The sequence below is a fragment of the Poecilia formosa genome, unplaced genomic scaffold (genome assembly GCF_000485575.1).
Source record: "Poecilia formosa unplaced genomic scaffold, Poecilia_formosa-5.1.2 Scaffold61, whole genome shotgun sequence".
Taxonomy (NCBI): domain Eukaryota; kingdom Metazoa; phylum Chordata; class Actinopteri; order Cyprinodontiformes; family Poeciliidae; genus Poecilia; species Poecilia formosa.
The window spans coordinates 2,417,097-2,431,342 of record NW_006800000.1 but is presented as its reverse complement, the minus strand read 5'-3'; the positions used below and the strand labels follow the sequence as shown (position 1 = coordinate 2,431,342).

Below are 14,246 nucleotides of genomic sequence, written 5' to 3'. Positions count from 1 at the left end.
AATTGAAGTAGCATCTCAAGGTGGGACTTTTATTCTTAAGTTAAATTAATGAAACCAAAATCGATTAAATACATGTAAAATGATAAAAAATAAAAAATTTAAAAAAACATTTGGTGAAATCTAGTCAATACTTCCAGAAAATATTATTTAAGAACATATTTCTAGTGTTTGATATTGGACTTCTACATCTACTTCAAATGTCACATTTACTGAAACTCACCTATTGTAAAATTCGCGTGAACACTACTTCAAACTTCATCAGAAATAATAAGTAGAAAAAGAAATCACATTGTCAAATTGATTAAGCTGAAATATCTTTTTTTTTCTGCTTTCAAAGCAAATTCCTAGCATTCAGGAAAAGAAGTGACCATCTCTTAATGGCACCAAGTTGTCAGTGTTCCCTAATCCCTGGAATGTGTCACTCTGTGTTCCTGTCGGCCTTTGTTCAGACTCACCAAGAGATCCGGCATGAAGCCACTAATGAAGGTTTCGACTTGAGAGTCAGGACCTCAATACCGGCGCTGAGGTGAAAGCCATTTGGAGAGCAGTCGCCCTGCTGCTAGCAGACCGAGGCCACCAGTGTGCTCTCATTAGACCCTATTGTGCTGGTGGCAGGTGTGTTAATCCTGTAAGGCTGTGTGGTGACCTCGCCTGTGGGGTACTGTACAGTCTCTTTCCGAGTCTGTCGCCTCCTGTTGAAGCAACTCTGTCAGCAGCGTCCTCGTTACTTTCCAATAACTGCTTAATTTACAGGTAGTGCAGAATCAAAAGGGTAGGAAAATATTTTGCTAGTCTTTGCTTTTCCATCCTCTGCAAACACAATGGAGGTTACTTCCGACTATCAGGCATATAGTCTTGTTTTACCTTTTCCACACTCTTTAATTGTCGATTATGGGTGTGACTTGAATATCAGTTACAGAAAAAAAAAAAAACCTGGAGAGGTCTGGGTGTATCTCAAGTTCATTGACTGTCTTCCTCTCTATAAAAAGTAAATAGAGGCTGCTGTAGGCAAAAATCCCCATATCCTTTCAGCAGAACAAACACTGCAACCTCCGTTGGCATTCTCCTTCTTTCTTATCAAATTGCAACGTTTGGTGTCATGCTTAACAGACACAGATTCTGTTGCAGAACTTTTTGGGTTAAACAATTTGTCAACATATTCACTTTGATCGCTGCAGGGTAAAATATCTCAAATCCATGGTGTCAAATTTCTTTTACTTATTTTGACTCCATCTGCTGGTTGGCTCTCTTAAGAGATAGTTTCCCAAATCCCCTTCAAAACATTGAAATTAAATGGCACCAAAAGATTTTGACACCCACCAGTAGATCGTTCTGTGACAGCATGTGATTCAGTGGAATGGTGAACCAGCATGCAGATAGTTGCTTTTAAGAGTGCAGCATTTAAATTGGTAAACGTTTAAATGAAAATTAGGTTCAAAATCAAACCCGTTCATCATGCGAAGGGTTAAAAGACCAATCCAAGTCACCTCAAGTCCATCATTCTACAGCGAGAAAGAATATGTACAAGAGGAACAGCTGTTTACAGCTGTTGACATTATGGCTGCTTGTATGTACTCTACACAACCTAATAGTCATTTTTATAAAACAAACTTCTCCCCCTCCATATTCATATATTCTCATTATGACGCTGGAAGTCTGTTAAAGAAAGAGAAATCCCCAGAGCTGCACTCAAAGAGCCAACTAGTTAGAAAATACATGCATGTTGCTAATCAACGAAAGATTTGGAAAAAAAAAATAAACTAAGCTAAAATAAACTAATAATAAACTAAAATAATAAATAATAATAAAATAATAATAAAATAATAATAAACTAAGGATGGAAAAAAACAATAAATTATGTTCATATTTTTCTATTGTAATTCCTTGGAATATGCCCAAGTTTTTATCTGCATGCAAGTTAAATGGAGTGAGGATTGCCTGAGAAAATCTGAAACTTAGTAAAAAATATAATTTTTGCATTTGGAGTTGTTTTTGTTTATGCGTAGCGTTTGAGAGACAAACGCTCAAAAATGTTGAGATACCGATTCCTATTAGAGACAGACAAGTGAGAAATAATCTCCATGGAGAGCAGGAGAGCACTCATCACACTTAAGTGGAAGTCTGACCTATTGAAGGTGGGGCCTTATTATGGAGTGTTGTTGTGGAAACCAGTCATCTGGGACCAAGCAGTGTGGGAAACCAGATACTACAAGGAATCTTGATCCCTGCAAGGAATCTGGTGCTTGAAAGACTAAACTTTAATAAGGAAGGAATTATATATGCTTTGAATGTTTTCTTTTGGCGTTTGCTTTTTCTTAATTCTTCAGAAATTCACTTAAGCTATGACAAGATATTAAAAAAAATAGTTTATGTCAAGAAAGAGTTTCTGTAATTTGAAGGTTTGGCAAAACTATTTTGAAACAAAAAAAAAAGCAATTTACATATTCTGAATAGAATCTTTTGTCCAATTAAAATAGTAAGTCCAGAGTAAGACAAGCTGGACGTTTACATGGCCTGATTAAAGAATGTCTAAATCTTCATTAGTATGTAGATGGAAAGCCAAGAAATTTGGTGGGGATGAGGGATTAAGTGAAATTTGGGTGACATAGTAAGAAAGGAATTATGTGGAGTCAATTGGATTGAGAGCTTTTTTTTGTAAGAAAAATAAAATTTTTAAAGGAAGGCTTTGGAGTCAAGCAGCAGTCGACTGCTGAGTCACAAACCAGCATTTGCAGCACAGCTTGCCGCAGGAAGTCAGAAAAGCTCATTCCTGGGAGAGGGGATTGATTACAATTCATTTGGTGTGTATGATAACCACTTACATGTAGTTGTTGCTGACAATCAGCAGAACACAAAACAGGACAAATGCTCCTTTTTAAATGATTCATGTACTGCCAGCAAGACTATAAAGCAGCATGTACATTACCGCAGTGACAAAGGAATAAGTCCACACAGTTTAATTGCAGTGTGGGCATTCTCAGGTCGGATTGGAGTTATAGTCTCTCACACATGATCTGGGTCTGCCTCTGGTTCTTCCAGTGAGACTCTGGGGAAACCAGGATCTTAAACACCAGTAGAGAGCATGATGACAGAGCAGATGAAGTATTCTGCGGGAATAGGGGAGATGTGTGAAATCCAAAACAGGAAAAGAAAAATCAAAAGGCTATGAGCCACTATGAAGACAAAAGCATTCAGTTCTCTGGTTTGTTATGACTAGAATCTGATCAGATAAATAATATTTTCCTTCTCTGTGGTTCAGCAGCTTCACAGTTTCCATTGTGACTTTAAGTTTGGACATAACTGGAAGAAACTGCAAAACACAAGCATGCAAATTCAAGAATGTACAAGAATTTTAAAGAAGTTCTTTTGTTTGTTAGCTCCCCCATCACCCCAGAGTGAGTCAGTCTTTATTAGTTAATACAGAATGCAATGCAAAACCCACTGGAGAAAAAAAGCGTTCCAGTTTGCTTCGAACATCGTAAAACATGAGCCAAAGTCGTCTGCAGCCTTGTTTATGATTAGGATTTTTATGACTGCTGTGCTACAATCAAGCTATTAGTACTTTCCTTCTTAAATTACGTTTGCGTGATTCTTGACCCTTTGTGTCGTTTCCCTCTCTGGTTTCACATTGTACAGCTTTTTTGTTTTTGCTCTTTCCGCTTCTTCTCAGGATTACAAATTGTGTGTCGCAGAGGTAAGAGTCAAAAAAGTACATAAGATACATAGTATCCCTTTTGATGCCAATCATTAAAAGGCAAAAACGATAACCTAAAATAACTTACAACAGCATCTATCAGTTTTATCCAAATCTTTGAATATCTGAGAAAATCTTGGATAGAAATGAACTTTATAGCAATACATTGTGAAAGGATGCATTAGCAGATGGGATTGATAAAGAAAATAAGCCTAGGTATTTTAATTTACAATATTTCATTGCGCAATGGGCTGCATGCTGAGACAGTGGTTAGCACTGCTGCATTGCAACAAGAAAGTCCTGAGTTCAAATATTTTTGCCTGGAGTTTGCGTATTTTCCTCAAACAAGCTTTTATTCTCTATGGGTGCCACAGCTTCTTCCCACAGTCCAAAAGCAAGTAAATTAGGCTAATTGGTTACTCTGAATTGCCATTTGGCACAAGTGTACACACATGGCTGTTTGTCCTGTATGATTCTGCGATAGACTGGCGACCTGTCCAGGGTGTAGCCCGTCCCTCGCTCAATGATTGCTGGAAACAGGCACCTCCCTGGTGTATAGACAATGGACGGATGGATGATGCTTCAAAATTAATGGTGTGAAACTTTTATGGTTTGTAATTATCATGTTCTTTGGGCAGAGATGAAAGTGATAGATTGAAAAATGGCAAAAAAAACAAAAAAAAACAAAACATGGACACCATAGCAGATTAAATCACAGATGAGTCTCCCATTGTTTGTTTCACAGCATTTTAAAACCACCCACAGTGTCTAAAATTAAATTCCACACGTTGCGATGTGCCGTATCGACATGTAATCCTGCAAAAAAGCAGATGGTTAGAGACAAGCAAAGTCTTAAGTTCCATGTTCGCATTTCTTTGGCTGAATTATATTAAATTAGAAGACACCAGAGTCTGTCCTCAGCCAGCTGTTGACAGATTGAAAGGTTGCATTAGATGTTCGGAAAATTCTTTGTATCCATTTTAAAGCTTAAGTTGTTATTCCTGACTAAAAATGTTCACCACACTAATAGATAAAAAGTTTGGCTTGAACATTAATTGCTTAAAATAACAAGTGGCTGCAGCAAAAAAAAAAAAAAAAACAAACCTAAATGCAGTATTTGCTAAATTAATTTAACGTAACCTGACCGTGTGAGACTGACATATAACCACACAAACCTCCCTGAAGAGGTTCAGTCAACAGAAGAAATGGGTTCAAACCACCTGACTCGTGTGCTTCTGTAATTAGAAATTGAAAACTATAACGGTGTCATTAACTCTAAATAGCAAACTTGCGTTCAACACTTGAAATGGGTTTCTAAATGCCATTTTCTTTTAGTTTATTTCGCAGGTCGCTGTGACAAAATTCCACAAAAATTGAACTGTTACTGTAATGTGTGAAAAATATTGTAACTTCAGAATGAGAGAAACATTTTAATCTGAAACAGAAGTTGCAAAAAAGTGAATGTAGAGTTTATAAATGTGTTGGGTACAAGTTCCCATAGAGGTCCATTATTTCCAGCTCTGACTGCTGCTAAGCTTCTTGTGGGCTGAAGTCTGAGTGGATTCACTTCAGCTTAAGAGGTTAAACCAAAAGTCTGCAACCTGTGGCTCTCACAGTGGTTCTTAATAACTTTGGCTGAAAATGATGTAGAACTAAGACATGTTCCAAAATAAAAGAAAAAAATACTTAAAAATAATCAAGTTGTACATATTTCATCCCCTTGTCTTCCCCCGAATGTAGTCCTATTAAGAAAAATGAATGCATTCCTTTATGTGTGAAAGTTTTGTTTGCTTCAAAACCTAACACGTAAAAAATGTGGTTCCTAATTTATCCACAAAGCATGCAACAACTGTACATGTTATTTTTCTCAAGGAGTCGTGTACTTTTTCAGGTTTTTGTGGCTCCAGATAGTTTTTAACCAGAAACTGGAGGAAAAAAATGCTATTAGGATTAGGATCTATATAACTCATTTATATAGACATTCTGTCTACACTATTGAGAATAAAATCCTGTGAAATATATGTGGACTTTTATTAGAAATCAGTTATTCTCTACTGCCCACATGTGGTGAGAAGAAGTTATAGCCACTCATGAAATATCTCGTGAGAGCTTTTTGTTTCAACATTTTGTTTTTATACGGAGTGTTTTGTACTTTAATAGTAATAATAATTAAAACACACTCCCAACCCTAAATCCAGGACTCCTTCCAACTCTAATTCCATCCCTCAATCCTAATTCAAACCTGGATTCCAACACTCCTTCCAAACCTATTTAAAACCTTAATTACAACCCTCCTTTTGAAGCGCAGCATATTAAAATGATAATTATTGAAAGCCCATTTGCAAAACTTCTCATTAGCTTTCAAGTTATTTTTGACCTATCTGAATAAATTAGCCCACCGTTCCAACATCACCACCAGTTGACACTGATATCAGCCAAAATAATCTAACTGGCTATCTCAAGAACAAATCGTAAATATATAAATATTCGTACATTACAGAAGTTCTACTTAGACACAAACTGTGTCTGGTGGACGTCCCTTATTTTACTTTCTGAAAGGTGGTAACCCTAACTTTTGTACACATTTTCTTTTATAAACAAAGCTTAGTTGAAGGTAGGGTGGCCTGATGTTCCCCAGATCTCTGGAGAGTCCATACAGGTGCAGATATGGGGGAATTAGCATTTAGCTAATTAAAGCTCGTCAACTGTTATGACCTTACAGTTTAGCTTTGTAAACAATGTTCTTCACAAATTTCTAATACTCTTTGGGTGGGATCTTTGCTTTGACTGAAAGCTTTCACTCCTCTTCTGTTTTTCTATTTGCAGGCTTTTTCTTTATTCTGCCAATTTATTATTTTTCTGCAACTCTCCTGCAGTTGACTTCAAATGCTTCTGCAATGTTCACTAAAAATATTCAGTTTACTGCATTCACGCTGTATTTTCACAGGAAATGCAATTTTTTTTTTCTAGCTTTACTTTAGGAGGGAGGCTGAGAAATTAAAAAAAATGTAACTACTTCAAAAAGTCAACATTTTTATACTTTTTGAAGGACTGATGAGACACTTAAGTGTGCAAAACATTCTGTAATTATGGCTCATACATAATGTTTATATTTCACCTTTATTTCATGATTTCATGTCAGTTTTAAACAACAAATTCAAGCTCAGCACAAACAAACTGACCACGACAGCCTGTGCTCTGCTGAATATCTTGGCTGCAGGAGCATAAAATCACATCAAATCCAGCCAATGACTACATTTCCCATGGCTAGGATTTTGAAGACATCTGTGAGGAGTTCAGCTGGAGATCATGACACTAAATGGTTATGTCTGATTTTTTTTTTTTTCCCCCATGACCAGTTGGATTGATTTTTCTCCTTTCACAAGTCTTCCCTTCAAAGCACATTGAGGAGGTCACTCCAAAAATTGTGTGACAAAACCAAGAAGAAACAATGACACCACAAGTGTTCAGCCAAACCCATCAAATTAATGTACAAGAACAATGTAAATAATAATAATAATATTAATACCAAGTGTTTTTACAGATTTGTTTCCAAACAAAAATAAATTCCTTTGGTCAAGTAAAAAAAAAAGAAAACAACAGTGAACTCTTTCATGTACCAGTCTCCGTTTCCTCATGTTTCTTTTTCTACAGTCTTCCTGGTTCTTTGAGGCTCTAAGGCTGCAAAGGAGGTGTCAAGGCAATATGGTTATGGTGCCCCAGGAGCTCCATGCTGCAGCATGCTGGGAAAAGGACTAGAGGAGTAAGAGAGGGGCAGAGGCATTGAGAGAGGAGCAGAGTCCTCAGACAGCAGGTGAAGGTGCATCAGGATCAGGCTCGTTGCTGTAGTTGTTGCTGTAGTGATTCCCACTGGGTGGGTGATTGGGTAGGATGTCCAGTTCATCCACCTGTGGGCCAGGGTGCATCACAACCAGCTGGTCCTGGGGGATATCTGCAGCTGCTGCAGCCAGGTTGGTGATGGACTTGGACTTTACGCACTGAAAGTCCACATGTCGGCTTTTGCCCTCTTCCTTTTCCCAGGACATGCGGATGAAGGGCCTCTGCACATAGTTGTAGATCACCTCGGGGCGACCCCCTGGGCGCTTCTTCACTTTCTCCTTATAAGTGGGGTAACCTGTTGACAGAATATATGCAGTTCTTATTTTACGCTTGCCAATCTCAATTAAAACTCTTTAAACACTCGTATTATTTTAACAGGGTTCCTTCACATTTTATGTAAAATTCCATATTTCAAATTCCTTTTCCAGATAACTTTCTGAAAAAGAAAAGGAAGAAAGGAAGGAGAGAAAGGGAGTCCATCAGAAACACACACACACACACACACACACACGGGAGGGGGGAATAATGTAGAGTTGAAGAAAAGACATAAGTATGAAAGTATGAAAGAAAGTGTATAAGGAAGGAAAGAATGAATGAAAGAATGAGAAAACACAATAGAATAGGGAATAAAGTCTGAAAACACAAGACATGTTTAACCTTAGTTCATCCCTGCTAACCTTTTATCTAAACCCTGAAATTAACTATTACTTCTCTTTTAAAGAAGTGAATCAGTACGACATCAGTGAGACACACTAATTCAATCCCATAAAATAACATAACAATTAACCAAAATCTGAATCCTAATTTTTCCAGTAAAAGAAAAAAGCCTCCAAGTGAAACATTCAGTGCACTTTTTAAATCATGAAGTCAAATTCTTCCACAAACATTTCATGAAAGTCTGACTTTACTTGGAAAAACACAGAACACATTTTTCCTGGAAAGTCCAGCATACCTTCAATACCCAGCCTTATTTTCTTTAGCCCCCTCTCCTTTAAAACTGATTTGGCAACGTCTCGGTTCTCGATGTACTTGAAAAATCTGTACAGTTTTGTGCTGTAAATAACTGCAATGAGAACAAATAAAAGGTTATTAAATTAAATTTACCACACATTTCTGCTGTGAACACAAAATACAAAACCTCATCAGTGTCCGTTTTCTGCAGAAGCAGGCAGGCACTTACTCTGTGAATACTCCTCGCCCATTTGTGGTGGATACTCTTCATCCCAGTCCACCACATCATCATCTGTCAGAACTACAATGTGACATTCCCTCTCTCCACTCTGAGCACTGGCCACCATTAAGGGCAGAACCATTTCCTCGAGGTAAAACTCAAACTGATGTCGAGCGCCGTCATTGGACAGCTCATGCATCAGGGCACCTGGGAAAAAGAGACGAGTTCAAAATTAAATGTGATCTACTTCAGTAAGGTCACCGAAGCAGTAAACGTGCACAGATCATTCAAACAGGCCAATTGGCCGCCCTGGTTTAGAAAAGGCTTAGGAAAAAAAGTGATAAAAAAAAAGTTTACTTGCACTACCAATAGACATCATCATTGATGGAGAAAAGAGTGTTATGGAAACTTCTAAAAATTATTTAATTTCCTGCTTTCACATACAAGTATTAGAAATCTCAAAATACATTTTTTGCTCATTTTTTTCCAAGTATGCATATTTAAAAACACTTTGATCAAAATTTATTTTTAGTGTATAAAAAATAAATTTTTTATACACTAAAAATTTCGTGTCCTGAAAGTTGAATCGGTGCTGATGAACTGTGATTAAATAGACTATAATAGATCTAAGCCTGGCCAAAACATGTCAAAACAATCGGCAGCATTTCTGCAGCAGCTGTCAACAGTCCTAATCTACAATGTTTAGCAGTGCTGAACAAAAGGAGCTTTCAGACACTGAAGGCACCAAGGATTTAGCCTTCTTCTTCTAGCTACTGCATCAAAAACAAAAGTCGTGCTAAATTTTCTGAACGTTTTTTTTCTCGAGTTCGTCTGAGTCTAAATTAAATTAATCCACAGAAATCTGGAACAGCACCCTCTGACCGATGAAATGTGTTTTTCTTCCCTCTTTTGACAGAGTGCTATGAAAATGTGACACTGCTGTTCTGAAGCTGCATGCCTTAATGTGCGACTGTAAAAACCTCAACATAGGGGAACTCACTAAGGTCTCTGCATTTGATGGTGCTATAGTCGAAGGAGATGCATAGATAGTCACACGCCTCCCGCAACTCAGGGATGGAGATTCCATCTGGACAACGGATTATCCCAGATTTGTAGTAATCCTGTTAATTAGATAAAAATCACAAAGAAGACAGTTGTTTCAAACACTGTGGATCCATTAACTCATAAAATATACACAAGTAAACCAAAAGCTTTAATTAAGGTGACATAAGTAACCTGGTTGTGTATTTTACACCTCTGAGATTTACAAGTTAAAACTCTTACTGTATGTTAAATTGTCACTAGGTGGGTTATTTGTAAGCAACATTCATTTACACACACAAGAACATTTTAAAGTTAATAATTAATAAAGTATGAGACAAAATTTTGTAAACTAATTGGATGTGATAAGAGCAGAATAATCCAGTCTTTTCATCTTTATCATCAAACTGTTTGACCACACTGTCCTGTTATTAATGTCTTTCTAATGAAAATTAGTTCACTTTAAAGGAGATTTGTTTTAGCTTAGGAGTAATTAAAAGCACACATGAGGTGTATTATGTACACATTTCAGTCTACAAGCTCTTAAATGAATAGAGACAACATTAGAAGGAAACTGACCAAAATTGCTCGGAAAACTGTTGAGCTGATGCCCTCGGCCACCTCATACTCCCCCTTCTCGTTGGGCCTTGTAAAGTTATGTTCCCTTCCAGAGCCAAACATCCTGCAACAAAGAAGCTCAGGTTTATATTCTCAATCCAGCGAGAAGAACATCTGATGTTTAATTTAGTTAAAAACTACACCAGACAGTGAGTGTTATTGTGCTGTACCTGCCCAACATGGTGTTGGGTTGTGCAGTGAAGATGGAAGGGTCTACTACAAAGCGTGTGTTGTCGACAATCAGAGTGACTCTCTCTGAGGTTCTCGTGTTTCGGTTTCCAACGGGGGCATTTGCGCCTCCCTCCTTAGGATTGTCATAGACGAAAACCATTTCTCCGGCGCCCAAACTTTTGAAGGTGCCGTCAGAACTAGACAAGCTACTGTTGCGACTGCTCACAACTCCGCTGCTGCTGGAACCACTGGGTGAGACTCTCTGAGGCCTGGGGCTACTGGGCCTTGATGAAGGACCATCTCGATCTCGATCTTCACACAAAGGAACAACAGTTTCTCAATTAAATTTTAATTTGGAGGATAAGTTAAACTGTAAGCATCCAGGTTAAAATGCATTATTAAAAAAAAAAGCATTATTTGTTGGATTTATGATATGTAAACCACAAGTGAGCTTTGGGTTTCAGTCGGCTGTTCTCAATAGTGACCGACAGGAGCTGGAGAACCATTACATGACTTATATGCAGGCTCTCTACTCACCACTGTTGTGTTGGCGGGTGGGTGAGGTGACGTTTCGAATGCAGGGGGTTAGTTGCCCTTCTCTCTCATGTGAGGAGTCCCTAGAGCGATCGCTGGAACGACGGCGGTCACGTGAGCGGTCGCAACCCCCACTGGCACCATGCAAGCTCATGTTCCTCTGTTCTGCCTCCACTCGAGAAGCTCTGGCCTGACTGCTGCTTTATAAGAGAAAACCACATATACTTTTCATTCCTTCGTTTCCTCAAGGCCAAAACATTTCCATTGAAGTTGTAACAATGCGATTGCTCTAGTTTAATATACCGCTTTCCATTTTGGCTCCAGGAATTACTATTTTGTCCCATTTTGCCCAGTGAATACACTGTCTCCGACTCCATGTACTTACGCTTTGATATATCAGTTTATTTATTTTTTTAAGTATTTTCATGAATTATCAAGATAGTCATGACATTTTTTTAAAGATCACATAAAATGAAACAGTGTGTGTGCATTTTTTTTTCCCCCATTACATCAATTTCCATTTATTTTGGATTGGATACATTTACTCATGTAAATTATGCCAGATTTTTATCCAGAGCAACAACAAAAAAAAATAAATACATATTTATCTACAGTTAAGCACATTATAGAAATTCACTTAAAATTATTGGTTGTCAATCGCATCATGTACAAAATGTTCCCTGGTGGGCACAACTTGATGATTGGTTGATATGAAACTTTCTATGGTAAATGGCTCTATTTAGTGCCTAAAAACATCAGATACAAGACAAAACAAAAAAGCTGGCATGGCAAAAGGGCAAAATGGGCAGCTCCACACTAACACAATCAGAAAGTCACTCAAAGCAGAAAATTATCAGAGTTTAAACACATCTACTCTTAAGAGGTTGTAAATCACTCTTTTAACACTTGCATTGTATGTTTGCACCAATAGGATTTTACAAGAGGCATTAAGTAGAACACCCGTAATCACTCGTACAACTGGACTGACAACATTCTAAAATGTTCAAATGACAAAGGGACAAAAACAAAAAAAAAAGAAAAACTAGAAAGGCCAATGTTGAGAATGAAAACCACCCTCTCAACACCACCCTGTACCTTTCCTCTCACATCTACTTCCTTATCTGACTCATGATCAAGCTGTTTGGTCACAGGTAAGTAATCAACTTACCTGTGACCTGTGAGTAGCTTACATTCTTTTTGAATGTAAGCTACTCAAAAAGATGATTAGCGGAAACCAACAAAAACAGTGGCATGAGTACATCTGAATAATAGTTCTAGTTATTCAAACAAACTGGCCGTCACCAGGTTAGACTACAGGTTTGAGACAAATAAACAAAATAAATACCAAAACAAAATAGGGCAATGTACCTATTTTGCCCTATAGGTACATCTTATAAGCAAGATAAATTTGCTTATCTTGTAGCAAATTTTGCTACAAGATAACAAGTATCTTGTAGCAAAATTTGTCTAGAGTTAAAAAATTAATTACAAAATTGAATCAAAATGACATTTAAGCACAACGCAATGAAAAAAATTTAAGAAAAATGCTACAACTAAAGAAAACAGACAACTTATTACTTTCAATGATTTTATATTTTCATCCCTTAACAAATTAATTAGTTTATGTACCATTTGTTTGTGAAGTTGGAAATCCTAAATCTCTTTTGAATGTAAAAAAAAACAAAAAACATCTCTGTATTGAGAACAAGTGTTGTATTGTTTATAATTTTCTGTGCCTCCACAATCACATCACATTAGGTAAAAGACTTAAAATACTGAACATCTCTGTTCCCTAAAGTTGCATGGAGGAATAAGTTCAGTAAACATTACACAATCTCTAAAATACTGAGAATGGATACTCCTATTTAAACATTAACATTCTAAAACATTTGTTTTCACATTAAATGCAACAGAATTGTTATTGATGAGTTGGAATTAAGAAGGTAAAGAGAATAAATGTATTCTCTGTATAAACCTTATTTTTTTTTCTAAAAATATTTGAGAGATGCGTGACAAAGTTAAATTTCAGAATAAACTGACATCCATAAGTAGCTCAGACTTTTTTCATTTATGTATTTATTTTACAGTTTTAGAAGATGTCGCATTTTTTTCAAATTGAGCTCACCTCGAATGCTTGCAGAGTTTGCGAGGTCGGTTCGGTGTGATGCGTTCCCAGTTTTCCGTGTCACTAGAGTTACTGTCATATGACTGCAGACGTGCTGCCATCACCCGAACAGGGGGGAGTCTGGTCTGGATCTTTCACCGTTCATTATCTGTTCAGACGTAAAGGGTAAAAATCAACAAGTCAGTTTACTCCCCCTATCATTGTCAGCCTCTGGAAAACCCTAAACTACCTTACGAAATTAATTTTAAACGACTACATGTTTTATGCAAGACAAACTTGATGGCCTTGCGCGCTTAAACGACATACAAATTGAACCACTGAAAATAAAACGTAGGAAACACTTCTGTTGGCTGAGTCAGCCCACGATTGGGCTAAATACTTAGCATACTTAGCTTGCTAACATTAGCTTGCTTTGTTAGCCGTTCAATAATAAGTTATAATCAGTTTTTCTTCTATAATAGTACGGAAACCAAATTTACACCAAACTTACTCACATACGTGAGTTAATATTATCAAAAGAAAAGGCACAATTAAAGAAATACACACCTATCTTGCTTCGGTTTCCGCTATAATCCCAGAAGCTTCATAGCAAACCATCCCTTTCAAAACACTCACTCAGGTGACGTACAACGTGACAACGGTTGACGCCTTGACGTGCTGACGTAGACGAAGCGAGAATCTTAGCTGGTGTGCGGTTTGGTTTTATTTGTTCACTATATAAATTTAAACGCTTCAGTTGACCATTAAACCTACTTCAGAATGAACTTAGCTACTGTTTTCTTTAAGTATTGCAAGAATTTCAATTGTCTCCTTAAAATGAAATCAAACGAAGAACAACTACCAGATCTCGCGATAAGTTGGATATGTTTTCATGTTAGAAAAAAAGGCAACAATTGCAACTTTTTTTTTAGCTTTATTCTAAATCTTAATATCTGGTATAGATTAAAAATAGTAATTATAAAATGTAGTATAATTTCCAATAAAGCTTAGCCCACAAATTCTTGAAATATGTTGGTATTTTACTGTTGCAAGTTAGTAGCAAGCTTTTTAAC

At 37.0% G+C, this 14,246-nt stretch overlaps 1 protein-coding gene across 3 annotated transcripts; it reads right to left on the bottom strand.

Moving 5' to 3' along the window:
* Positions 1-6,795: 6,795 nt before the first annotated feature.
* On the bottom strand, positions 6,796-13,854 carry btbd10b (BTB (POZ) domain containing 10b). 3 transcript variants are annotated; one of them, XM_007554114.2, is made up of 9 exons: positions 13,741-13,854; positions 13,195-13,342; positions 11,073-11,269; positions 10,535-10,847; positions 10,326-10,428; positions 9,706-9,826; positions 8,715-8,912; positions 8,487-8,597; positions 6,796-7,829 (listed from the first exon to the last, which is right to left on the bottom strand). In XM_007554114.2, the coding sequence occupies exons 2-9, from the start codon at positions 13,293-13,295 to the stop codon at positions 7,498-7,500; spliced, it is 1,476 nt and encodes a 491-aa protein (XP_007554176.1). In that variant the 5' UTR covers positions 13,296-13,342; positions 13,741-13,854; the 3' UTR covers positions 6,796-7,497. The 3 variants fall into 3 exon arrangements, with proteins under 3 accessions (XP_007554176.1, XP_016527979.1, XP_016527980.1); XM_016672493.1 differs by having other exon boundaries at positions 11,073-11,266; positions 13,741-13,852; XM_016672494.1 differs by lacking the exon at positions 13,195-13,342 and having other exon boundaries at positions 11,073-11,266; positions 13,741-13,852.
* Between the last annotated feature and the right edge of the window lie 392 nt (positions 13,855-14,246).

Coding starts and splice junctions, on each gene's coding strand:
- btbd10b (XM_007554114.2), bottom strand. CDS start 13,295: ATGGCAGCACGTCTGCAGTCATATGACAGTAACTCTAGTGACACGGAA. Junction 10,848..11,072: donor CACCCGCCAACACAACAGTG/GTGAGTAGAGAG, acceptor CTTTGTGTGAAG/ATCGAGATCGAGATGGTCCT. Junction 8,598..8,714: donor GGGCGAGGAGTATTCACAGA/GTAAGTGCCTGC, acceptor TTCTCATTGCAG/TTATTTACAGCACAAAACTG.